Source organism: Epinephelus fuscoguttatus, linkage group LG17 (genome assembly GCF_011397635.1).
Source record: "Epinephelus fuscoguttatus linkage group LG17, E.fuscoguttatus.final_Chr_v1".
In the NCBI taxonomy this organism is placed as follows: domain Eukaryota; kingdom Metazoa; phylum Chordata; class Actinopteri; order Perciformes; family Serranidae; genus Epinephelus; species Epinephelus fuscoguttatus.
The window spans coordinates 18,162,957-18,190,743 of record NC_064768.1 but is presented as its reverse complement, the minus strand read 5'-3'; the positions used below and the strand labels follow the sequence as shown (position 1 = coordinate 18,190,743).

Genomic DNA, 27,787 nt, shown 5'->3' with positions numbered 1-27,787 from the left:
CTGTCGGACAAAATGTTACCTTGTGGGGTAAAAATTCAGTATGTACCTCTGAGATGTAGTGGAGTAGAAGTATGAAGTAGCATATGATGAAAATACTCATGTAAAGTAGTTACATCCGTTGACATCCCAACACTGCTGAATACTTCCTCCACAAACAGAGCCACAAACCAAGAAGTTTGAGGTAAAACAGCTCCACTCTGTGGAGAGACGCGGTACTGCACGTGGCGTTTGGCAGCTCAGTGACGACGTAGCTGTTTACAGAGACATTTTTACGTCAACACGTGTGCAGGCTTGCAGCGTCAGTAGAGCTCAACTAAGGACGTGAATGTTTGCATGCTCTCAGGCTAAAGGAACAAAACACGGAGGGAGTTGACGTTCCCTTCGTGCACTGATGTTTTCAAACTAGGATCCATCGAGCTACGAGGACTCTACATCCACCATGAAGAAGACGTAGCAGGAGGGCCGCCTTCTCCTTCTTTTGGCGATCTGGCTCAGAAAGTTAGCACAACACAAGGCTAAAGTTGCTAGTTGAAACACAGATGCACCACAGCGTAGATTTCTGAGTTAAGGAGACATGATTTTCAGGAAATTTCAAGCAGGAACCTGCAGGGCATGGCTGTGTCGGGTGAGCCGTTTTCTGTTACTAGAGCTGTAGTGTGGACGTGTTGGATTATATCCCTTCATACAGAGCAGTTATTATGGCAGCGCGGCTGTTAGACGAGCAAGAGGCAGCTAATAATGTTGCCACAATCATATCTTGCACACTTCCTATTTTTTGATACGCCCTAGTCGTGCCCTGCTGTGGCACTGTGCTGACATGCAGAGTTACTGCACCCGCACTGTGGTTACATTTGAAATGTTTTAGTTTGTGTATGTGTGTAATAAACAAACACATTTCTCTCCGTCTCTCTCCAGGTTTCGTTGAGGCAGGAGCTGTGTTTCTCCTCCTCCTCAACCGTGCCCCCACAGCCTGTGCCGCCTCTGGCCCAGACCCTGCAGGGTTACCTGACTGCCCTGGAGCCCTTGCTGCCCCCGGAGGAGCTCAGTCACACCCGCAGGATGGTGCAGGAGTTCGGCAGGCCAGGAGGCCTCGGCTCGCGGTTGCAGGACGGGCTGGAGAAGAGAGCCAGACTCACCAAGAACTGGGTCAGTGTCAGTGTGGGAACTGTGACAGATGTTAGACACGGATATGGGTGTGTTTTATGACAGCACAGATGGAGCTGCTGTGGTGTGTTCAAGGTACCCATAGGTGGGTGTAGTGGTAATATTTTATGTCAACATGTCAGGCCAAAGCAGTGGTGCTAAAAAACAAAACACTGCCTGCTCCCTGTGCTTGCTCCCCAACTCTGAAAAAAAGTAAACTCTGACTCCAAAAGACTGAAAATGATGTACAATAAGTACATTTAAGTTGTTGTACTGTTATTGGTATTAGATAAAGGAAAAAGGCTTCAAAAGAAAATCAGAAAGTCTTAACAAAACTCAGTAAAGCTGCACAATAAGAGCATTGCAACACTAAAAAATGTATTATAAACTGTCAGGTTTGTAAGCAAAGATTTAATTATATACAAGAGCAACAGAATAACATTTAAAAAGCATAAAATACGTCCAGTGAAAAGGTAAAACATCAGTTCAGAAAAGCGAGGGAATATACAGGAAGTAATTTTGAAAAATGTGTTTAAAAATGTTTTATATACATAAATATATTAAAGCATTATCATCCTGATTTACATTAAAATGCACATGTGTACAGTCCTGGGACCAAGGTTATTATAATTAAATAAACTATGTTGGTGCATCTGTTTCTTGAGACTGGGGTGTCTACATGACTGTGGGTCAGTTCCCTTCACAAAGTGTTATGTTTGTATTTTAATATCTGTTCTGAACATATTAAATCTTGCCCCTGACAAATACCCCCTGTATTATAACAAAAACTAAACCTAAAACCTGAAAACTAAAAAACTAAACAAAAACTAAATATTTTTAAAACAATACAGACTACAGTGAAACTGAACTGGACTAAAAAACAAAGATTAAAAAAGACATACAAATAAAAAATAATGACAAATACAAAGCTATAATAACTCTACCTGGGACACGTGTAATACTTTTATTTTATTCATGTAAATGCAGTAATTTATGAGAAAATGTAGAGCACAATAATCCCTATTTTTTAAATAACATGTTGTTGCTGGACCAATTTCCACCCGGCTTCATGTAAACCTTTAATACATTTCGGAGATGTTTTGCTAACTAGTAAATGAATAAATGGAGCTGAAAACACAACGTTCTTATAGTAGATAAGTGTTTACAGTGAATGAACAAAGTTTTTATTATTGCCTTATACATATAACTCGACCCAGCCCGCATGGACCCACAAGACACCATAAATTCCTACAGTATAAAAGTTTTAAAGTTGTCATTTAAAATCAGTCTTTCTGAAACCAAATGTTACATGTGTATATGTTTATTGAATATCATTGTGTGTGTGTGTGTGTGTGTGTGTGTGTATAGATCTCACCCTGGTGGACGCAATGGGCATACTTGGAGAGCAGACAGCCGCTGCCCGTGCACTCGAACCCAGCCATCTCTCTGCCCAGGAGAGATTATAATGGCTGGAAGAGCCAGCTAGTGTGAGTCAGCAACAGCATGTACACACTACAGCAACACTGGTGCAGCAGAGGGGAAACAAGCAGCTGCTTTAATGACAACCAAAATTAAAAAAATTATAGTTTTCCTCTTACCTGTAGTGCTGTTTATCAGTCTAGATTGTTTCGGTGTGAGTTGCTGTGTGTTGAGATATATATCGGCCGTAGAAATGTCTGTTTTTTTTATATATATATATATATATGTATATAATGGAACTAGATGGCACTCAACATGTGGTGCTCAAAGCACGAAAAAATACATTTGAGCAACTCAACAGTTCCTTCCCCTGTGTAGTGATATGGTTGGTGGATGTACTATGGTAGAAAGAAAATGGTTCCTACGTGAAACTGCTCACAAGGTCTGTGGATTATCTTGAGTAACTGGGTCATGATCTCTGGAAAGAGACATTGCTTCAGGGCATCGGTGACTTAGTGCAGGGGCAGGCGTCCCGTGTACAAAGGCTCTGATATCTCCAACACTCACACCAAAACAATCTAGGTTGATAAATAGCAGGTAAGACGAAAAACATGTATTTTTGATTTTGGGGTGAACTGTCCCTTTAAGCTGATTTGATTAGTCAGCTAATTTCATTATCAGGGTCATGATCAAGTGAAGATGATTAAAGTTGATCATTTGTATTTAAGTGTTAGTTAAACACGTCCAAGTAGACGAAATCCGTGTGTATTTTAGTGCTGTGTCTTTGTTTCCAGTGACGACACTCGGTCAGGATGTTGGCCTTAAACCTGATCCTAATACACACACCTGTTTGTTTTTATAACCCTCTGTTATCATTACGACCTTATAACCTGATTACCTACTCCTCTGTGAGGGAACTCTGCAGCTTTCAAGTGTAGATAAAGATACCTATATGAAAAGAGAAAATGATTTGTTATCAAGCTCAAAGTGTGGTCATGTCTCTGAGACTCTTGCAGGTCACCACTGTGATGATTCACTGCTTTATGTATAATTTGACACCTGTTGCAGATGTTAATGAATATGAACCGTTTGTGTTGTATAGTGATGAATGTCCACCTGTGCATGCTGAAAAGTGAAGCACATAATAAAACAACATGTTTGTGTTCACTCAGGTTTGCATCCAAACTGATCGCAGCCGTTCTGGACTTCAAGGCCAAAATCAACACGTAAGTCTGACTGTCACATTAATAAAGCAGTTGATTATACAAGAACAGTGGTGAAAGAAGTACTCAGACTACTTACATCAGTAAAAGTAGTAATACCACAGTGTAAAAGTCCATTTCGAATTCTACTTAGGTGAAAGTGCAGATGAATTATCAGCAAAATGTACTTGAAATAATAACAGTATTTGTCATATTACTTAAGTCACCCATTTTATAGTGTTACAGTTACAGGATTATTGTCATTTATGTATAAATGTATGAGTGGCTTTGTTGTAGTTGGTAGATGTTGAGCTGATTTTAACTGCTGTGAAAGAAAATTCTGTCTATAATTAACTTCCAAAAGATTGTTTTTATGGGGAGAAAGCAATTTTATGGAGTGTAAATCTTTCACTCTTCCATCTTCACCTCATGTGTACCCTTCCCCATGTACCAGTTTAACACATCTATCTATACACATACACACATACATTCACCCGCATCTCACATCTATACAGCCCACAAACATATCTGTACTTCCACCTAAATCTGTCAGCAATTTTTGTGTTTAGCTTTTTGACGTATCCCCATTACACACCCTGTAAAGATATTTACTATATGCATTAGAACTGAGGGAGCTTACATTTCTACTGTTCCCATCAAGAAGAGGAAAGTTGAATCATACAGAGTCTGCTTGTATTTGGGTTATAAATGTAATACATTCATGCCAACTTTGATAGAAATGGTTCTTTTGGATCCTGAAAGAGAAAGTCTATTCCTTACCAATCTTCCAAAGTTGGTGGTCCTGGGTTTAGCCACTTTCTAGAAATTGAGTCTTCAGGGGGATTTGAGTCTTAAAGATATACTACGCAGGATATTCATAAAAAACAATGTATAGACTCCAGCATGAGTAATTCCTCTCAGTCATCACTTATGACCCACTAGAAGTGCCTGGCGTTGTATTTTTCTGCAGAGACTCTGCAGAGATTTATGGGCATGTACCCCCACAGCGCTCAGGAGAGGTCGAGGCTTTATTAAAAGGTAGTGACAGGGTTCCACAAGCAGCAGGCATCCAAGAGACACAGCAGCAAAAAAAAAAAAAAAAAATACAGAAATATAGAGAAGCGAAAAACCAAATGAGAGTGAATCTAAGGTTGGCTTTTATTTCCACTTTTGCTGGTTAGCGTTTTTGCAAACAGTAAGCGACAATCCTGCAAAGTAAACTAAATCTATTTAAATTAACTTAATTTTAGAAACGGGTTCAAAGTAAAAGTAAATAAATCTCAATTTCAGGCAGAAATCACTTGATAACAGAGAGATTTTGTTTTGACTGAACAAGCCATCGTGTTCCAGAGTCTCATCACGTGTTTCATATCAAAAATATTCTGCAAAAATATGGAAAATAACTAGTAACAACAAAAGTCGGATAAGGTAATGGAATAAATAGTACAATATTTCACTCTGAAATATAGTGTACTAGAAAGTATAAAGTGCCATAAAATGAAAATACCCATGTAAAATACCTAAAATATGTGCCTAAATATAGTCCTCAAGTAAATGTACTAAACATCTTGTAAACAAGCAAATGAAACCAGCTGCTTGTAATTATCTGCTGCAGTCATTAGACGCAGTTATTAACTATGAACTGTTGTCAGCCTTTGTTCACATGCGACAGTAACTTGTTTTACAGTCACTTTCACTAGCTTCTTTTTTAGTGCTTTATCCTTTCGCCTGGTTGGCATCTAAATCTGTGTCTGAATGTATTTGCCAACACTGTAACAGTATCTGTGCAAAGCCAGCCGCTCACTACTGAAACGTCTCTGTTACGTATGCTCTTTTTACCCTGGGTGACATATACAGCTATAACTATATAAAGGTCTTCAGTCTGTTTACAGCATAGCCAGACATCTGAACAGTCTGTTCCACCACATGCACATACAACAGTATCTGAATGTAACTAATTACATTTACTTGAATGCTTCTTCTCCACTAAGTTATAGAGGAAAATATATTTCTGTTTATGCTACTAGATGTATTTTAAAGCTAGTGTTACTTTGCAGAATGAGATTTTACTTACAAAACAGTAACAGTCAAACATAAGTTTAAAATGTCAGCAGCTCCTGAACTGCGGTCAAACCGTCAAACTAGGCAGCGCTGATCAAATATGAAACAAAATTATTTTACTGCATTGCCTATTTCTCACCTCAGATGTTTTCAGAAACACATTTTAGTGTACTGTTTAGCTGTAAAATGAGAAAGTTTGCTCCGGCCGGTGGGCAGTGCTTAATGAGCTTGTCACAAGCTTTCTCTGTTTACAGCTAAACTGTACACTAAAATGTGTTTCTGAAAACATTTTAGATGAGAAATAGGCAATGCAGTGACAGAGTCTTGATTTGCATTTGATCAGCGCTGCCTGGTTGGACAGCCTGACCACAAATCTGACATGATCGGCTGCACCACGGTCTGATTCTAAACCTTAAAGTACTGATTCCAGATATTTCTTTTCAGAGTTACCAACTGTAGCTGTAACTGGTCAACAGTATAAAAAAGTTAAAATCACCTGCACCTCTAACAATTACAACATTAAATACTTCTTTCAGTAATAATAATACAATAATATGACCATCAGCAATGTATTTACATTTACTCTGACAGTCCTTTTACTCAAGAACTCTACTTAAAAGAAAACTTCACCGCCCAAATAAGCATTTGTATATTAATTACTCACCCTGTGTAAAACTGAATTGTTAAAAGTTTTTTTCTCACATGCCTCCACAGTGAATAAAGAATCCAAAAAATGGAGAAAATCCTTGATGAATCGGGCCATAGGGAATCACATTTCACAACAGCCAATCCATATCACAACATCCGTTTACAAACTCTCACATGACTCATGCAGTGTAGTCCAAGTCTCATTCATCCAGTTGTACACTCAGTACTTCCCCCATTAACTTCAATTCATCAAGAATTCTCCACATTTTTAAATTATGCGTTCACGGTGAAAACATGCAAGAATTACATTATCTACATTTATTTGACAAAAAAACGACATAATAATAGATAATTGAATATTAACATTAAGGCATATCATCTGTGTGCTTCTCTCTCTCAGCGGCCAGCTGCCGGTGGAGTACATGCGAGGGAAGCCTCTGTGCATGGAGCTCTATCCGCTCCTCTTCTCCTCCTGCAGGATCCCTGGCCCCAAACACGACTACGTCGCCCACTATGGCCGCTCCCGACGCACGCCGACTCACATCACCGTCGTCAGGAACTACCAGGTGGGATGTGCTGACAACAGATGAAGGTGTCAGATCTGTTTTTTTTCTTTTCCTTGTAGAACTGCAAGTTATACAACATTGCTGGCATGTTGAGTCTTGTGCAGTCACACCTATGTTTTTTTTTTCTTTCTTTTTTACTGTGCTACCTGTTTATTGGTTTCTAAAGAACTAAACCAGACACACCATGCTTTGAGAACAGAAGTCACAAGAAGCTCTGTCATTGGACAGATTTTTTTTTCTTCTCTCTGACAGTAGGTCAAAACAAATCTGATCAATTTTAACTGAAGATAAACCTCACAGACTTCTATATGCGCTTCACCTTTATTTGACCCTTGCTTGTCATCATATCAGATAAAAATTATAATAATGGTATTTTAATAATTGATTATTCTGCCTGTTATTTTACTGATCAGTTGCTTGGTCTATACAGTGTCAATAAGTAGTGAAAAAAACTAGAGAAAAGCAGCAGATAATCAACTAGTTGTTGCAGCCCTGGACCCAAGTAAGACTGCAAATACTGCGTTAATGAATTTATCTTAGTAACACAGTTTCCCTAAGCTTGAATTGACATCTTAAAAATAGCTTGTTTTGTCTTAATAGTATATCACAATAGTTGCTAATTGTGTCTGAAAAGTGTCAGCAGATCACCTAGTGTTCAGTTTGAGTTAGCAGCAGCAGTGGTGCATATGTCGGTGTGGGAGGTGATTGTGAAAGAGAAAACCCCCAGTGACTTATGAATCTCTACAAATATGCTGACTGTGAACACAACACACCCTGAGAGACTCTATCTGAGAAAAGCACATAAGCAGGAAACACAACGCACTGTGTGGGGGACAGTTTAGGTCAGGTGACACCAAACCAACACAGAAAGCTTTCTCTCATCAAATCATCCAGAGAGGACAGACGTAACAAAGATGATCTCCTCGTGCCAAATTCTTCCAGTTCTTCCAGCTGGAGGTTTACAACAGCGACGGCTCTCGGATGACGGAGAGTCAGATCCACAGCCAGCTGCTGAGGATCAGGTCTCAGTCCTGGAAGACGGATAAAGAGCCAATGGGCATCCTGACCAGCGAGCACCGTCACACCTGGGGAGCAGCCTACAACCGGCTGCTGAGAGGTAAATCACAGAGATGTTAGGGTCTTCAACAGGTCCAGTTTTGCAAACCCGCACCCGCAAAGCTCAGTACCAGAACCAACCCATTACCCATAATTATCTCCAAGCGGCTTGCGACTTGACCACTGATTAGACACACGGTTTTGCCATTACGCCAGTTTGCGTAATATACTGTCCTGTTCAGATATGCAAAGCCCTCATTCAGTCAGCTTCCACATGTTGACGAAATGCAAAGTGACACAAAGATAAGTCGGATAAGTCTGAGTCAGGTCGGCTGATTCTCAGCTCTGGAGTGATACTTTGTCAAACACCCTCAACATATTTTATCAGTCTGCTACATGATACAGATCAGGCAGAAGCTGCTCAGTGTCCACACGGTCAGCTTGGGTACTTTTTTTCCTCACCTGCTGCCCCCTACGTTTTAAACATTTTTACCTGTGCCCATACACATGAATGTAAATATATTTTCGACCTGTTAGACAGCTTATTTGAGGGTTACCAGACCCGGTGCAGGACTCTGGATGACATACATGCCTGCTGATAGAGTGATAACTTTCATTTTGCCAAAAACTATACCTTTTATTAAAGATATACTATGCAGGATTTTCCTATATAAAAAAAACAAAAAAAACAATGTATGTACTCATACAGAAGTAATGCCTCTCAAATCATCACTTATGACTTAGTAGAAGGGTGTGATGTTGTATTTATCTGCAGAGACTCCGCCCTCTGCCCTGGGCTCTTAACTTTTCTCTGTGTTCAGGACGTGTGTATAGGCGTGTAGCCCCGCAGCGCTCAGGTGAGGTCAGGGCTGTATTACCTGTATAACCAACAATTCTGCATAGTATACGTTTAAATCCCCTCAAAGTCTTCACTATTATACAAGTCTGGAGGGACATAGATGTGAACTGCAGCTGCCAAACAGAAACATGTTGAATGCAAAAAAACCAACCAGTTACACATCAAATAATTTTCTTCATGTTCACGCTGGGCTCACTGCACACTGTCTTCAGAGTGTGATATTCACAACAGCATAGCTTGTGAGTTTAGATCTTGGATGTCGGAGCTTCCCTAAATGCACCATCAGCGAAGAGTTTTCAAAATTCTCTTCTCTGCATCGACAGCTCCACTGAAAGGAATGCACAAAGAATGCTGATTTATTGATCACTGTGGTGGATTGATTACCTACCTCAAGCATGTTGTAGGCATCTAAAATAGTTTGCTTGCACCACGCTGAAATGAGCTGGATATCAGTCTGAAACTTATGGTATGCTTTGGTCAGAAGTGTTGCACAGTGTGTGTGATTTATATGAACTGGCTAATATCAGCAATGCTATTATTGAAAAGTATGTAAATGTTAGGAAAGACATGCTTCAGGCCAACATAGGACCACAACAAGACTTTTAAGTAAGATAAATGTAGTCAACGCTTGTAGGTTTTTTGACACAATGATAATTTTCTATGAGACATGGCTTAATTGGATCCTAAAATCTTAAATATGTGGTTTGCTTTTATGTTTTTATTTATTTTTTTCCCCCTTTTTCAGGGTGACTGCAGGTCACTAAAAAGTCTGAACTGTCTTAAATTGTTTTTGTTTGTTTTTTGTTCAAATAATAGGCCTTTAAAGTCATTAAATGTTCTTATATTTGAATTGTGAACTCTAAATTGCCTTCAACATTTTATCTTTTTTTTTTTCCATTTCATACAAAATTCAGTGTGAAATTTGGTTAAAAATGATCTTGACAAGGCCGTAAAAACCATGTAATTTAAGTCCCTGATAACTGTAGACACCCTGTTGTTGTTTCTTCTCTCTGTGACTCAGATAAACTAAACAAGGAATCAGTACGGATGATAGAGACGGGACTTTTCTCCTTGTGTCTGGATTCTCCGGTCATGAGGATATCTGATGAAAAGTACGCATGCACATCTCTCACACACACAAACACACGCTTCCTACTCTAATTCTTTGTCTCCATTCTATGTCTCAAAATCCACACTCAGGTATTTCTGTGTTTGCTAAATACGTTACGCAATCCTGTGAGTGTGTGTTCAGATATCATTGTGCTATCTGTTGACATTTGGTTCTTAAGCAACAACGTGCATTTGTCACTTCCTCCATCTGACGTCAGCGTAGTTGCTGCTTGTTGGCAGCTTTGTATTGGCAGACTCTTAGACACTCAGATTTTTAATGTCTATCTTAAATAATTTTGCAGTGTTGGAAGAAGTATTTAGATATTATAGTACTGCATCATATCAACAGCTTATCATATGTTATTTTATGTAAAAAGTAACTACATGTGTCAAAGAAATGTTGTGGAGTAACAATATTTCCTTCTGATATGTAGTGAAGTAGAAGTATAAAGTAGTACACAATGGAAATGCACTACTTGAGTAATCGTATTAACCACTTGTCATTTGATTATTATGTTTGTTAGTGTGCTGATTTGTTTGTTCCATTGTTGACTGACAGGTATGCCAGCCGTAAGGCAGCGCAGATTCTGCACGGAGGCGGGACGTTCTCCAACAGCGGCAACCGCTGGTTTGATAAAACACTGCAGGTGAGCAGCAGCAACATTCATCTATTAAAAAGGGAAAGACTAACTGATACAGTCTTTACAGCCGCTAACTGTTTTCTGTATGTTTGTTTGAGTAGTTCGTGGTGGGCGAGGACGGCTCCTGGGGTCTTCTGTACGAACCAGCTACAGCGGAGGGTCCACCCATCGCAACACTGCTACACCACATCCTCGAGTACTGGTGAGATAAAGGAGAGGCCTCATCATATCCTGATGCACTATGGTGTTTCTGAGACACTTCAAACACATGACTTTAGCTGGATTCAGTGAGAATTAGTTTACTTATAAGGAGGAAAATGTAACAGCATTTATATACAAGGACACCACATGTTCCTGTCTCTGTATATCCCACAGCATATAAACTGTGCATGGACTTTTTTTTCTCACAGTTTTGTTTACTGAAATCTTTAGGGCAGTGTCTAAGTTTCAATATCCATTTCCAGATAAAAATATGTATAGGCAATAACTCTATACATGATAATAGAATAGTGATAATGAAAGATTAAGTAAAAAAAACAATAAAAAGTGTATTATTATTATTATTACACAAAAATAAAAATAATAAAAAATAAAAATACAATTTAGAGCAAAAAATTAAAAATTTAAGTTAAGGGAGAAAATGAACAATACCATACTTAATAATACATAATGTATACTTAAAGTTACAATGTGTCATTTACGAGGTTGTTTATTAGCAAATATCAACTATTACTTTCATAAATATATATTTACTAAAGTGTAATGCAATTCACATACAAATGGAAGCTTTCTCATAGGCTTAGAATGATTTCTCTATATATACACAGGCAGGGCGCGGTCTGCTGGAGGCTGCCCTCTTGTGTCGCCGTATTTGAATACAGCGGCCAAAAGGGATATACTCGCTTCGCCTTTCACGTTTACCTAGAACGCGTCACTGGAGACAGAGAAGGTGAAGATCAATCCGGGGCGCTTCTGCGTGAACCTGCTCTGTTCTTTTATGATTCTGTCGCACTTTAAATGGAGAACCACACATATGTTTTGCCCTGTAAGAGGGAAACAACGCCACCAAATAAAAGAATAAGATCAGATAAGCGAGGACGGGACAAAATGCGAGTGAATATCGGCGTTGCTTATTCCAGGTGGAAAGAACTCCTGTGGAAGAACACTCTGGAGACGCATATATTATAATTGTACCAACCTATATTTGCCACACTGTGCCGTGACTATCACATAAAACATGTGCTAATGTTTGCTCGTGTTACCACAACAATTAGAAATAAAACACTCCTAACATAACGTTATATCTCACAGATAACCTATATCTCACTGGTAGGCTATAACATATTGTAGCGCCCGCCAGGACGTGTGGAAAGGATGAGGCAGTTATTCGGCAAACCACCGTTTATTACTGAACAGTACAGGTTACTGTTGGCCGTAACTACGCCAAACCAACCAACAAACAAGAACCTAGCTGGGGTGAGCGAATGAGCGCGAGTGAGCCCTGCAATCTAGAATTTGACCGCTGATGTCACTGTTACTCACCATTTTTACTCACTGAGGCTTTAAGCTAACATTTAGCTAACATTTCCTAAAACAGAGACAATGTATGAATACATATTTATGTACATACCCCACTTACACAAGAGGAAACAAGAGAAACAGTACTGTAACATGGTTGAAGAGTAGTCTTAGCCCCCGATCACACAGAAAGCATTTTAGCAGCTGGAGGTGCCTTTATGTAATTGTTTTTTATAAGAATGACGCTTTTTGCTCTTGGTTTTTGCATTGCGACATGCCTCACGTTTCTGCGCAATAGGCGCCTGGTGTTTTTGCCAAAGCGCTCTGAACTCCTTGAGTTGAACTCGAACTCAGTGCAGAAAAATGCTTCATCTCTTTTTCGTCATATTTTTTTCCCTTCGTTCAATCTGATGATTTCAGACATGGGCCCTCTGTGATGGTCTCGACAACAAGAAACTGGTAGTAGCGGTTTCTGGATACCCAGAGCTATACGGCCAGACGATAGACAGCAGGTTGTCAAACTTCCCTCCAAGTCATACTAAAATATACCTGGAAACGGCCATCATCGAGACTAATTACTATGGGGAAAAAAAGATAGACTGATTACACAGGGAGGAAGGAAGGTTAGTGTAAGGACATGATGGGTTGGTTGCCTGGCAACAATAAGAAGGTGCAGCAAGCTTTTTTTTTTTTTTTTTTTTTTAACCAGTGGCATTAAATGTAAAAAAAAAAAAAAAGGGTGGGGGTGGGGGGGCTAAGAAGTCAGTATTGGGGAACTGTAATTTACCTACCACCATGAAAAAAGACCAAGTGTTCTCCTAAATCTGTTTGATGAGCCTCTCAGTGTACACCTAATTTATTTCAATTTAGCTGGGACAAATTTGTATGAGAATTTTTATCTTTTATTTGTAAAAATTATTCCTAGCATTTCATTATTTTCTGTTTGCAGCTTTCCCCTTGTTGTTTGGATTTTCTTTTCCTTTCCTTGACTCCAGTCAGATCTGGACACTTTTAATATACATGACAGTTCTGTTAAATTGCCAAGAATGTACTGCTAAAGCCAAACTCTGCTTTAACTACTAAGCCCTGATTGTTACCAGAATACAGAGATGAGTTTATAACTTTGCTTGTCTGTGTGTGTGTACTTACAACGTGCAGGGCCGGTTAAGACTCTCACAATCTCTTCGTCTTGTTTTGTTTTTTAGTAGCCAGTAGCAGGGCAACCAAAGTGGAGCAGGTTAAATTTAGACTCTGCTGACATGAATGTAATGTTCACTTGTCTGAAGGCTTTAATTGTGTCCAGAGCCATACTCTGTTAAACTCTATCATAAATCTTCATTGTTACAGTGACCTCTATATTTACCTTGTCTTTGCCTTTTGAGACTGACACAGACCGATGCTCTGTGTGCAGTGAGACACTCATAAGTTTACCTGTCAAGTTTCCACATTCATTTGGCAGATGCTTTTGTTACATTTTTTTGTTTCATTATAACATGATGGGAAATGATTTTGTGTTTTCTTGACTGCAGTGAGAAACCAGACCCAAAGAGAGCGCCGCTGATCCCTCTACCGATGCCAAAGAAGCTTTACTTTCACATAGACCGAGAGATAAAGAGGGACATAGAGAACGCCAAGCAGAACCTGGATATGTAAGCCTCTCACTCATTCTCCTGGTGTTTAAGTGTAAAGGTAGAGTCTCTAAAGAGCACTCGTCATGATAAGAGAAGAATGGCCTGGCTGCCCAGTGTAAGCTACATGTTTGCTTTTGCCTTAGAATCTAACCAACCTTTAATGAACCTGGCCACGGGAGTGTAAACATATTTATCTCCTCTGTGTGAATGTAACCTTGACAAAACAAAAAGCCTGTCTTTGGCATGAATGACTTTGTAGAAGTCGTTATTGTGATTCAGGCCTTCTCCACAGACCTTTATGCACTGTGATTATATAGTTTTTTCTCAGCTGAAAACACCAGGCGTTCCTCAGGAAATGGCTGGCTGGGAACGCTTTAAAGAGCTTTGGAGGCGCAGCGTTTGTGTTAAACATTTGGGTTATTCGTCTGGCCATCCATCTGTACGTACATCCTTGGTTCATGAGAATGGGCCCCAGTCTCAAGGAATGCAATATCTCAAGAACACCTGGAGGAAATTTCGTCAAATTTTGCACAAATTTCCACTTCATGTTAGTGGTCAAAGATCACAAAACATAGCCCTTTTTAGATATGAATTGTGCAAATTTGCAGGAAAGCCCAATCAGTCTTCTTTCAGCATTGGCAGTATAAAAACAAAATCGGGGAGTGCGGCAAAAGGCAAGGCAAGGCAAGTTTATTTGTAGAACACAATTCGTACACAAAGTAATTCAAAGTGCTTTACAGAACAAGAAAATGCATTAAAATCACAATACAAAATAAAAACATAAATAATCATTATAAAATGAACTTTAAAAGAGAAGAGTGCAGATAAGATAAGATCCTTTCAGTCATATGCACAGTGAAATAGAGCTGTTTTGAGCCTAGATTTGAACATTGTCAGAGTAGAGGCCTGTCTCACATCTTCAGAAAGACTGTTCCAGATTTTAGCTGCATAAAACTGGAATCCTGATTCCCCATGTTTAGTCCTGACTCTGGGCACCAGCAGGAGGCCAGTCCCTGAGGTCCTCAGAGTCCGAGATGGTTCATATGGCACTAACATGTCAGAGATGTACTTTGGTGCTAGGCCGTGGAGAGACTTGTACACAAGCTGAGCTGCTTTAAAGTCTATTCTCTGAGTCACAGGAAGCCAGTGTAGAGACCTGAGCACAGGACTAATGTGCTCGTACTTCCTGGTTCTGGTCAGGACCCGAGCAGCAGTATTCTGGATGTACTGCAGCTGTCTTACAGCCCGTTTGGAGAGGCCAGTGAGCAGGCCGTTACAGTAGTCTAACCTACTAGAGACAAATGCATGGATAAGTCTCTCCAAGTCAGGCTTAGACACTATACCTTTGATTTTGGCAATGTTTTTTAGATGGTAAAAAGCTGCTGATGTTATTGATTTGATGTGGCTGTTAAAGTTCAAGTCTGAGTCCATTATTACCCGAGATTTCTACCCTGATTTGTAGGTTTTAGAGAGAGAGACTGGAGGTGACTGCTGACACTTTCTCTTTGTTTCAGTGGACCAAATACGATGACTTCAGTCTTGTCTGAATTTAGCTGGAGAAAGTTGTTTTGCATCCACACACTGACCTGTTGGATGCAGTGACAGAGTGAATCCACTGGTCCATATTCACCTGCTGTCAGTGAGACATAGATCTGAGTGTCGTCTGCATAATTGTGGTAGGACACATTATTACTTTGTATTAACTGGCCTAAAGGCAGCATGTAGAGATTGAACAGAAGGGGTCCCAGGATTGACCCTTGGGGCACCCCACAGGTCAAGGCCATGTGGTCTGAGACACAGTTACCAATTTCAACAAAGTACTTCCTGTCTTCTAGATAGGACTTCAACCAATTTAGGGCAGTGCCAGAGATGCCCACCCAGTCCTCTAGTCTCTGTGAAAGGATCTCATGATCGACAGTGTCAAAAGCAGCACTCAGATCTAGCAGGACTAAAATGCCGCCTACCTACTTTTGTTTATACAGAATGCGCCTTTTTCGGGGCAATGGGGAGCGTGAGCAAGTAACAAAACTTGCATCTCAGCATGTGATAAACAGTGACGTGGGAGGGAAGCCGCGGCTGGTCTGTCCTTCTGCGATTCTCTCATAAGTCGGCCCATTCTTCATGGTCCCCGTTATCTGATGGTTAATAACCTCTTCGTTTGCGAGGACAAGGAGGGTGCGCTATTCCTTGTCTCCCCAGTTGCTCATCTTTACAGTGTCTGTCAGGTTTGCGTTTCCCTCTTGCTACTAGCTGCTCGCTAATTCCTGCTATCAGCTGTTTCCTGTTTATCCACCGTCAGTGGGTAGCACGTGCGATGTCATCAACAGTTCCTCTCACAAGTCATCAACAGCCCCTCCCGCTGCGGAAGGCCACCTCGGTCTTTTAAACTAAAAGGGTTCTGCCAATATGTCTACCCTACGAGGCGGAAAACTGGGCACCTGGGATCAACTCACCAATCTGGCTCTGTGTGTATAAACGCTCGCAGCTTGCCGGCAAAACGGCCCAACATTTGCTGAAAATCTGGCAGTGTAAAAGGGGCTCATGTTTATGGCCATTTCATTTCCAATTTCAAGAATTCATGCACTAACTGTGACAAAATTTCACACAAATGTTTAATAGGATAAAATAATGAAGTGATGACATTTTGTATCCATAAGGTCAAAGGTCAGCTTCACTGTGACATCATAATGTTTTCTGGCCATTACTCAACACCGTGACTTATGAGCAGTAGGCGAGACATTTGGTCAGATACTGAATTAGTGACACTAATCTTGGGTGCCCCCCACTGTGCTTATTGCAGTAACATCCATAACTAGAGCATTGTAAACTGTCATGGCTACATGAGTCTGACCAGACATGGTCAAATTGTAAATGCAACTTGACAAGTTCGCAGAGGCGTTTAGCTGTGAGGTAGTAAATCTACCTTCAGCCGAGACGCTTTGGTTGTGTCTGGTTGCTATGATACTGAATATCTGCAGAGGTAAAAATTTCAGCACAAGGTACAGGACATGCTCTGGATGAAGGGGAGGCCGGAGTACGTAAGGAGAGAGGAGAGATCTGCTGGTCTGTGTGGGTACACGAGAGGAAATATAATATAGATTTTTATATATATATATATATATATATATACAGTACAGGCCAAAAGTTTGGACACACCTTCTCATTCAATGCGTTTTCTTTATTTTCATGACTATTTACATTGTAGATTCTCACTGAAGGCATCAAAACTATGAATGAACACATGTGGAGTTATGTACTTAACAAAAAAGGTGAAATAACTGAAAACATGTTTTATATTCTAGTTTCTTCAAAATAGCCACCCTTTGCTCTGATTACTGCTTTGCACACTCTTGGCATTCTCTCCATGAGCTTCAAGAGGTAGTCACCTGAAATGGTTTTCCAACAGTCTTGAAGGAGTTCCCAGAGGTGTTTAGCACTTGTTGGCCCCTTTGCCTTCACTCTGCGGTCCAGCTCACCCCAAACCATCTCGATTGGGTTCAGGTCCGGTGACTGTGGAGGCCAGGTCATCTGCCGCAGCACTCCATCACTCTCCTTCTTGGTCAAATAGCCCTTACACAGCCTGGAGGTGTGTTTGGGGTCATTGTCCTGTTGAAAAATAAATGATCGTCCAACTAAACGCAAACCGGATGGGATGGCATGTCGCTGCAAGATGCTGTGGTAGCCATGCTGGTTCAGTGTGCCTTCAATTTTGAATAAATCCCCAACAGTGTCACCAGCAAAACACCCCCACACCATCACACCTCCTCCTCCATGCTTCACAGTGGGAACCAGGCATGTGGAATCCATCCGTTCACCTTTTCTGCGTCTCACAAAGACACGGCGGTTGGAACCAAAGATCTCAAATTTGGACTCATCAGACCAAAGCACAGATTTCCACTGGTCTAATGTCCATTCCTTGTGTTTCTTGGCCCAAACAAATCTCTTCTGCTTGTTGCCTCTCCTTAGCAGTGGTTTCCTAGCAGCTATTTGACCATGAAGGCCTGATTCGCACAGGCTCCTCTTAACAGTTGTTCTAGAGATGGGTCTGCTGCTAGAACTCTGTGTGGCATTCATCTGGTCTCTGATCTGAGCTGCTGTTAACTTGCGATTTCTGAGGCTGGTGACTGGATGAACTTATCCTCAGAAGCAGAGGTGACTCTTGGTCTTCCTTTCCTGGGTCGGTCCTCATGTGTGCCAGTTTCGTTGTAGCGCTTGATGGTTTTTGCGACTCCACTTGGGGACACATTTAAAGTTTTTGCAATTTTACGGACTGACTGACCTTCATTTCTTAAAGTAATGATGGCCACTCGTTTTTCTTTAGTTAGCTGATTGGTTCTTGCCATAATATGAATTTTAACAGTTGTCCAATAGGGCTGTCGGCTGTGTATTAACCTGACTTCTGCACAACACAACTGATGGTCCCAACCCCATTGATAAAGCAAGAAATTCCACTAATTAACCCTGATAAGGCACACCTGTGAAGTGGAAACCATTTCAGGTGACTACCTCTTGAAGCTCATGGAGAGAATGTCAAGAGTGTGCAAAGCAGTAATCAGAGCAAAGGGTGGCTATTTTGAAGAAACTAGAATATAAAACATGTTTTCAGTTATTTCACCTTTTTTGTTAAGTACATAACTCCACATGTGTTCATTCATAGTTTTGATGCCTTCAGTGAGAATCTACAATGTAAATAGTCATGAAAATGAAGAAAACGCATTGAATGAGAAGGTGTGTCCAAACTTTTGGCCTGTAATGTATATATATATATATATATCTTTACAGCATATTAATATTTCCCCTCTGTTGTTGTTTTTCAGTATTTGTGCATGTAAGATGTGACAACTGGTCTTTGTGGCATTTGCCCTGCCCCTCTTTCACTGAGATTGGATAGCTGTGTAATTTTTGACTAGCAGCTGCAACGTTTTACCCACAGTTTAACATTAGTCAACTCAGGTGACTAGAAAAAAAAAAAACAGCAAATGTGCAGCCGTCAGCGCAGAATAGATACTTAGCGCCTTATCACGCTGCTGACGTTTGTAGTTTGTAGTGTATGTATTTACAGCCAGCATTTATCATTACGTGTGTACTTGTGTGATGTGATGAAACCCTCTATTCACAGAAGAAAGCCATGAGATTTGGACAAAAGCTCCAGAAAAAGCTAGCTAAATGAACCTTGAATGTGGAATACATTTTGAAATAATAACCTTTTTTTAAATTTCCTGCAGACTGATCAACGACCTCGACGTGAACGTGTTTAACTTCAAGAAGTTTGGAAAGGATCTCCCCAAGCAGCACAACCTGAGTCCAAACTCCTTCATCCAGGTGGCCCTGCAGCTCGCCTACTACAGGTCAGACACAGTGAAACGTAAAGTTTTGTCTTATTGTTCGCATCACGAGAAAAATCACCTTCAGAGACTCTCACGTTGTTTTTGTCTTCTATTTTTGAATTTCCTCATCCTGCCTGCCCAGTTTCACATCTCTCAGAGTAGAATAAACTTTATTGTCCCTCCAGAGCAGGTGATTTGTCTCACTCACAGGACAATAAACACAGTAGAAATAATGTACAAAATAATCCAAGAACAAGTCAAATTATTCATAGAGCACAGTTAAAGACAACAAAGGTTGACCAAAGTATTCAGAGGAAAAAATACACTTCATAAATGAGTAAAAAGTGAAACATACAATAAAAAAACATATCATAAATGATCAACAATACAGTTAATATGTGCAAATGTTAACACAACTTATAAGTAGTAAAATCTCCTAGTATTTACATGATGGAAAATGTTATTTTCTCTCTAAACCTAAAGATGGATGTCAGGCTGCGCTCCTACATTCACTGGAACAGAGACGTGGGGACACTGCTTCCCAGTGATATGTCTGTCAGCTAGCTATAACTTCATGTAAACTTTCATATTATCTGATTTCATCCATACACATTACGTGAGTATGTTCTGATTGCTCCTCATCTGCGCATATGTGCGTATAACATTTTATGTTTATGCAGATCAGACAATTTTGTCTATACACCAAGTTATGGCCGCCGTGAGCAAACTTAAGTTTTTGTTTATTCTATGTGTGAATGTCAGGGGAGAACAGGGTGCAGCCTCATACATTTATTATTGACAGATCTGTTTCTTTTTCTTTTTTATTATGAGGCTTGTACGGAGAGAGTAGTGTGGAAGAGGTTTAAAGAGCCCTGCAGGTTAGGTAGCAGGGATAGCCCCCATTGTATTTGGGCTTTTTTGTTTGTGTATAATAGTTCCTGTTCAGATTTGTTTTTTTTCCAGCTCAGTGACTGTTTTTATTGAAATAGCGGTTTCAGATTTTTGCTTTTAGTGAGTCATATATCTATATAGAGGGTTTACTTAAACGGTATGACAAGTAATAAACTAGGCTTGTGTACATGGAATGTAAGAGGGGTCCATAGTCTGATTAAAAGAAGGAAAATACTCACCTTTCTGAAAAAAGAAAACATTGATATTGCGCTTCTACAGGAAACACATTTGGACGATGTAGAACATCTGAAATTACGGCAGGGTATGGTTGAGCAGGTATTTTTCTCCTCATTTACTTCAAGAAGTAGAGGGGTGGCAATTCTTGTGAGAAAGAATCTTCTTTTTTCAATGATAGAATGTGTTAAAGACAAAAGTGGTAGATATGTTATAATCAAGGGGGTCCTACAAGGTACGGTTATTTCTATATTGAATATTTATTACCCCCCTACTCACCCATCAGATTTTATAACTAAAATATTCCTGGATTTCTCAGAGATTCGCTCAGATATTTCCATAGTGGGTGGAGATTTTAATTGTATACTGAATCCCCTTATTGACAGACTCCCACACAAAGTTTTGCCTCTTTCTTCACAAGCTAAATCACTCAATTCTATATGTGAAGATTTAGGATTTATTGATGTATGGAGGACAATTCATCCTTTGGATAAAGAGTACACTTTTTTTTCTGTACCCCATAAATGTCATAGTAGGATCGATTATTTTTTTTTTTACCTGGGCTCTCCTTACACTCAGTTTTATCTTGTGTAATAGGCAGTATTGTCATCTCAGACCATGTCAATGTAGTGCTGGATCTCTCTCTTAAGGGTATAGGAAACAGGGTAAAATACTGGAGACTGAATACGACTATTTTAAAGGACCATACCTTTGTATCCTATTTTAATACTGAGTTTAGATACTTTCTGTCTATTAACTCTCAGTCAACAGATAACCCTGCTCTCCTGTGGGAAACTGTTAAGGCATATACTAGAGGGATTATTATTTCATTTTCAGCCAGCAAACGGCGGGAAAAACTGAGGAAGCAAAATTTGTTAATGACTGAACTTAAAACAAAAGAAAGAACCTATGTTAACTCCCCAACTCCTGCTTTATTGCGAGAAATATCTGCAGTAAGATCAACCTTCGATAACCTCCTTACACAAGAAGAGGAGACCAAACACAAATTTACTAGACAAAGATTTTACGAACATGGGAATAAACCCGGAAAGTATTTAGCGTACCTTACTAAAAAAAAGATCTGAATCACAATCTATAGCAGCCATTTGTGATGCTCAGAACAATCGCATATATGATAATAAGTTCATAAATGAGACCTTCAGAGAATTTTATTGCAGACTGTATGCATCTGAACAACCATGCGATGCACTTGACTTAATGGAGAATTTCTTTTCCCAGCTTATTTTGCCTACTATATCTACTGAGCAGCAAACCAATCTTAACGCTCCCATTTCCAGAGAGGAAGTATTGAATGCTATAAAAACCTTAAAAAACGGAAAAGCCCCTGGATCTGATGGGTTTGGTAGTGAATTCTATAAAGAATTTGGTGATTTATTAGCAGACCCATTACTTGACATGTTTAATTATTCTTTTTTGCATAATACATTACCTCAGACTCTAAGAGAAGCAAATATTTCTCTCATACTGAAAAAGGGGAGGTGCGCAGAATTCTGTTCATCTTATAGACCGATAGCTCTTCTTAATGTGGACCGGAAGATACTTTCAAAAATCCTAGCTACTCGGCTTGAAGACCTCCTGCCTAAAATTATAAAAGAAGATGAAACAGGTTTTATAAAAGGTCGTAACTCCCGTAACAATGTTAGGCGCCTTCTCAATATAATTCAGGCTTTCCAGCAAATAGATATTGATGGTCTAGTGCTTTCTCTAGATGCTGAGAAAGCCTTTGACCAGGTAGAATGGGCTTATTTATTTTATGCTTTAAACAAATTTGGTCTCGGGGATAATTCATTAGGTGGGACAAAATTCTGTATGATAGTCCTCAGGCGGCTATTTTGACTAATGGGCTTAAATCGGACAGTTTTCCTTTGTATAGAGGAACAAGGCAAGGCTGCCCCCTGTCGCCCCTCTTGTTTGCCATTGCCATTGAACCGTTGGCAGAGGCCATAAGGATGGCACCTGCTATACGGGGTTTGCTGGTTGATTATGAGCACAAGATAAGTCTGTATGAGGATGATGTTTTGGTATTTATATCCAATCTGGAGACATCAATACCAGCTCTACTTAACATTATTGATCTATTTAGCAAATTTTCTGGGTATAAAATTAATTTGACCAAGTCTGAAGCCATGCCACTTGGGAGCCTAAGTAATTAGGCTAAAGTAATTTAGTGAAAGTTCATCTGTTCATCCATGGGTACACTCACTGCAAACAGGAAGTGATAATAGCTAATTCAGCGTAATTTTAATGGTGACAGATTAACAAATATCAGCTAAAAAAAAAAGAAAAAAAAAAACAATTTATTGACTCCAAGGCAGGCAGGCAGGCAGGCTGTCTGGCTGGCTCCAATTAGCAGCTCACTCCAATTAGCAGCATGAGCAAATTAATGTACTGTCAAAGTACTTAGCACTTCCTCTTTACATCCACCAAAACATTATGGGAACTACACCTCAAGAATTTACAGTAGTGAAGAAGTTGATGAATAAATAATTAAAATAATGTATTCAGAGTGGAGACCAAACCCTTACTTAAATCTTTTCACATTGGTGAGAATTAACAAATAAGACTGAAGACTGACATTATCGGTTTGTGTTTTTTAATTTCACTTCTTTTTGTTCTTTTTTTTCTAGAGTTCACAACGAGGTCTGTGTTGCCTGCGACATCGCCTCTCAGAGGATGTTCCAAGGAGGACGGACCGAGTATATCCGCTCGCCCACAAATGAGACACTCAAGTTCATCCTTGCCTTCGATGATCCGTCTGTATCGGTGAGAAACACCGGTGAATTGATTTAAGCTTGTTTGGTTTGAGATGATGTACGTAATAGGGAGGACAAATAATCGCAGCGTGTTTTATTGTTTTATTTCTCAGCGGGAAGCAAAGATTCAGCTGTTCAGAGAAGCCATTGATGCCTACACAGCTCTGACTCAGCAGGTAAATAACAAATCACCTTTCATCTGTCATCTGTGATTTACTGATAAACCCTTTTCTTATAGTTGTGTTTTCTGCTCTGTTCAGGTACTCAGAGGATACGGCATAGACCACCACCTGCTGGGGCTCAAACTGCAGGCCATCGAGGAAGGAATGAGCATCCCCAAAATCTTCATGGACACAGCTTACGGCCTTGCAACACACTGGAAACTGCGGACAGGACAGGTGTGTGTCTGTGTGTGTATGTGTGACTTTGTCGGTTTGTTGCACAGTAGATATTGACAGTCCTGTGACACAGCAGGAAGTGGGAATTTTGTTTTTGTTTCTTTTATCATGCTGCGAATATATAAAATGGAATTTTTGGAAGGTCATCAGCAGGTTTCCTGTTCTGGAACATGTGATGTTCTCTTAATGAGGCACATTTACTGCCAACAAAATGCAACCAGGGAGTTTCCAGCAATCAGCTGCCAATCTTATGCTTTCTTCAAATGATGACAGTCAGGTTGTATGATTCACCCACTGTAAACCTACCAGCTGATTTGGCTTTGATGATGTTCTTAGCAGCAGGAGCTCATGTGGATTTTATGGCCCTCATTATATAAATCACATTTTGTGTTGTTACCCCCTTTACAATGTAGCTAGCTGCTGTATATGGCTTGAGATTTATTCATCTGGTGATTCACTCTGGATTCTTCATGCTTGATCAAAGTCAACTCTTACACCTTATTTTGCTTTTTCACACTTTTTTCAGTCTAGATGTGTAATTTACATACAGTGCAATCAGTATTAGTAAAATAAGGACATGAGTTTATAAACTAAGCACAAAAAGTAAGGAAATTTGTGTTTGGTAGATTATTTCTTTGTTGTAACAATGCTTCTTGGCAATAAATCTTATACCGTTGGAAAGCCTGTTTATTTCCCCTTTAAGTGGTGCCACATTTGTAAGGAACATGCATTTGTGGGATGAGCAGCAGAACTGAGTATGTGGGTTGCACCCATGAAAAGAATCAGGCACCTGATTGTCAGCACCTTGGGGTACCAGAAGCTCAAAACTAGAGTCAGTAGCAACAGCAAAAAAAAAAAAAGCTGTTTGACATTGGTAGAGATTTGGCAAATTTTTCATGGGCGCAACCCACATACTCAGCTCTGCTGCTCATCCCACAAATGCATGTTCCTTACAAATGTGGCACAATTTAAAAGGGACATAAACAGGCTTTCCAGCGATTTAAGATACATTGCCAAGAAGCATTGTTACAACAAAGAAATAATCTACCTGTCTGCTTTGATGTGATGTAGAGGTCTTTACCTGTCCATAATGATGTACCTGCACTTTAACGGACCCAGGAAACTCATTCCGAGATACAGTTGGGTCTATTTTTTGGAGCCGGCAATTAAAATGCTACTAAGAATGCCGTTCTGCTGAAAACATTCATCATGTCAGATACAACATACTGTTCCTACCCATCTGTGATATGAGTTTTTTTTCTTTTACACGTCTTAATTGTCAAAAATTATCAACTTCATGTCCATATATATTGTACGATATTGCCTGTTATGTTCCTATGCATGTTTGTTTACTTAAGGATGTCACCAATATGTTAGTCAACATGATGCCAGAATAAACAGCAGGGATTTCTGGACCATTATAAAACTTGGGCTCAGCATTTAACGCCGGGTTCACGCTGGATGCAGAAGCACCCCAATTTGTCAACTGTCACCCATTTGCCTGGCTGTCAGTCTACTGTAACTTTCTCTCTTTTAAAACATTACCTCATGTGGATCCTCTCTTGCTCCCTCAGGTGCCTGCGAACACTGACAGCGTGATGTGTTTCGGACCCCTCGTTCCTGACGGTTACGCCATTTGCTACAACCCCCAGGCAGACCACGTCCACTTCTCCATCACCGCCTTCAACTGCTGCGAGGAGACGCATGCAGAGACTCTAGCTCTCACCCTTAAGAACACTTTGTGTCAGCTACAGGAGCTCCTGCAGCCTACTGTGTAGAGCTGCTGCTGTCCGATGGGATAAACCCACTCTTCTACACCTGGGGAAAAAAAAAACACTGATTTTGTTAAAACAACATTTTGTAGAAGTCTTGATGAGGCTTATTTTGGATGTTTTGCATACAACGCTTCACTTGGGCGGTTTAATCTGAGTAACTTTTTGAGGACTGACCACAGTGTCTTTGAGGTGCTTCTGATGTTTGTTTTTTTTTTAAAAAAGCTTTTGATGAAGCAATAAATCGCTTCCTTTTTCTAGCAAGAGCTGAGCAAGCTGCATTATATATGCTACAGGGGGTGCATGTAAAAAGAACCTAACACTCCATTATTAATCAGAACAAGCCAAATCATTTGTGTTTAGCCTCAACGCACTCCTTTTACAAGCCATGACACAACCAGTACCCTCTGTTGAGCAACATGTGTTGCAGCCATGCCATCAGAGTAAAGTGACAAATGTTTAATCAAGTGTGTATGGAAACCATTTTTTGGGTTAACAATTCAGTTTGAAATGGACCAAAAGCCAGACAGCAGATTATTTACACTGTCACCATTAATAATCTGCTGTCACTTCTTTACACTGTCACCATTAATAATCAGCCAGACAGCAGATTATTAATGGTGACAGTGTAAAGAAGTGACAGGTTTTGTTCCTTTTGAGTCGAGCGACCTGAACTTCAGTATGTATTTACTGTAAGGTAAATGAAAGTAAAAAGACGTCGGCCCCCTCCTTGCTGGGACGTGTTGTTCTCCCCTCCCCTGGTTATTAAAGCCTGCTATCATATGACTCCCAGTGTAAATTCCTTGACAGAGAAAGAGAAAGAGAGAGAGAGAGAGAGAGAGAGATTTGGAAAGACGAAGCTGTTTGTTTTGCCTAGTGTGCGTGTGTTTTAGCATCCCTGCAAAAACCAGTGAGCTATCTCAGCTATGCAGTAAACCGGAAGAAGTTGTGCTAATCTTTTACTCGTCTCGCATCACTTAGATTGAAATTTCATAAAGAAGATACTTTAATGGCCAGTAGTAACAAGAGAAATGATTACAAAAACCCTGTTTACATAAACAACAAACTCATTTTAATTCACAGGCCACATACAGCCCAATTCAGTCTCAGATGGGCCAGACCAATAAAACCATCGCACAATAACCTGTAAGTAACATGTAACATTTGCTCCAATATTTTCCCTTTTTGGCGTAAAGAAGTACAAGTACGTTCTGTAGACGTTCATCCTTGTACAACACAGTTGAACAGCCTGAGATGTCTTACAAATAAGTGCAATTTTAACAGTATGTCAGTTTTTCCACATTCAGTCAGTCGACTTGTCGCTGTCATTACATGTGCATTTATCTTTACATTTACTGATACAGATTCACTTGAACTGAAGCTGCTGGTTGACAATATGTTGCACAATGTTTGATATCTTAACACATGGTCACAGAAAGTATTCATTGTTGTATCAGAGAACTGTATCCTGGTCAGGGTGGAAAAGCCTCTGAAGCAGAATTTTACATGAAGAGTCTATGATATATATTGGTAATTTGGTGATTTTTTTTTAGAAAAAAAGCATGCCTTTCAAACCTGCCAGTAGGTTTCGGGGTTCAGAGGGTATTTCAAATTAATACAAAATACAACAAACTTTCATGTCCCCCACCTAAGCCAGAAAAAGAGTCTCTCCCCAGTGGTTAAAAAAATTATTTGTTAGTTTTGCACCACATCCTCCCCTGTCATATATAATGTATAAAAGTTCTTTATTTGATCCATTTTACATTATCTTTTCATTATTTTTGTTTTGTTAAAGACACTTCATACAGTGACATAAGGTAGTTACAAAGGGCCCCTGTGCACGCTATAGTGTCACATATGCCCAGTGGCAACATACCCAGCAATCATCAATACATATCTGTATATGACAAAATATACCAAATAAAATGAGAAATTGTCCATTTAAATTAATAATTTTAATGGTTATTGTATAGTATATGTAGCAGCATACTTTTACTATAGGTGCAGTGGACTATTTTAGGCATATATATTTGAGGGCATATATAGCATATTGCATTGTTATTAATTTAATGAGAATTCTTCTTTGAACACAGACATATTTCAAAAGCAGCAATCACTCATAAGATCTCATTCTTTGCCCAACACATTGTTGGAGGGCCCGCTCTCTCTGCGGGCCCCCCACCACATGGGCCCGAGTGCAATGACACTGTCTGCACTATCTATATTTATGCCCCTGACCTCATGTAAGTCTGTATTATAGGTCTCTGGGCACAAAGAGCTGCAAGTAACTTCCCTGATTGAAAATATTAATAGAAAATACTGTCAATACAACAAATAGTTTATAACTGATTTGATTAGAAAAATTAGTATCTGAATAATAACATGAATAATTTATTGGTATTCTGTTATGATGACACAGTGTGGACGTAACGACTGTTACTGCTAATCCACTGTATAACAAAAAGGGTGTCCCCTGTGTCCACACTGCTCATTGGAAGTCCGGAAACCGGAAATGACGTCGACAGCGGCCGCATCAC

The 27,787-nt window shown here is 39.8% G+C and overlaps 1 protein-coding gene across 1 annotated transcript; it reads left to right on the top strand.

The window, feature by feature from the left end:
• Positions 1 to 277: 277 nt before the first annotated feature.
• cratb (carnitine O-acetyltransferase b) lies at positions 278 to 26,036 on the top strand. Its single transcript, XM_049602209.1, has 15 exons — positions 278 to 625; positions 916 to 1,146; positions 2,512 to 2,630; positions 3,735 to 3,788; positions 6,874 to 7,039; positions 7,982 to 8,156; positions 9,976 to 10,066; positions 10,624 to 10,711; positions 10,807 to 10,907; positions 13,753 to 13,872; positions 19,080 to 19,202; positions 22,955 to 23,090; positions 23,194 to 23,256; positions 23,341 to 23,478; positions 25,053 to 26,036. Exons 1-15 carry the CDS (start codon positions 575 to 577, stop codon positions 25,254 to 25,256), a joined length of 1,860 nt encoding a protein of 619 aa, XP_049458166.1. The 5' UTR covers positions 278 to 574; the 3' UTR covers positions 25,257 to 26,036.
• The last annotated feature ends 1,751 nt before the right edge of the window (positions 26,037 to 27,787 follow it).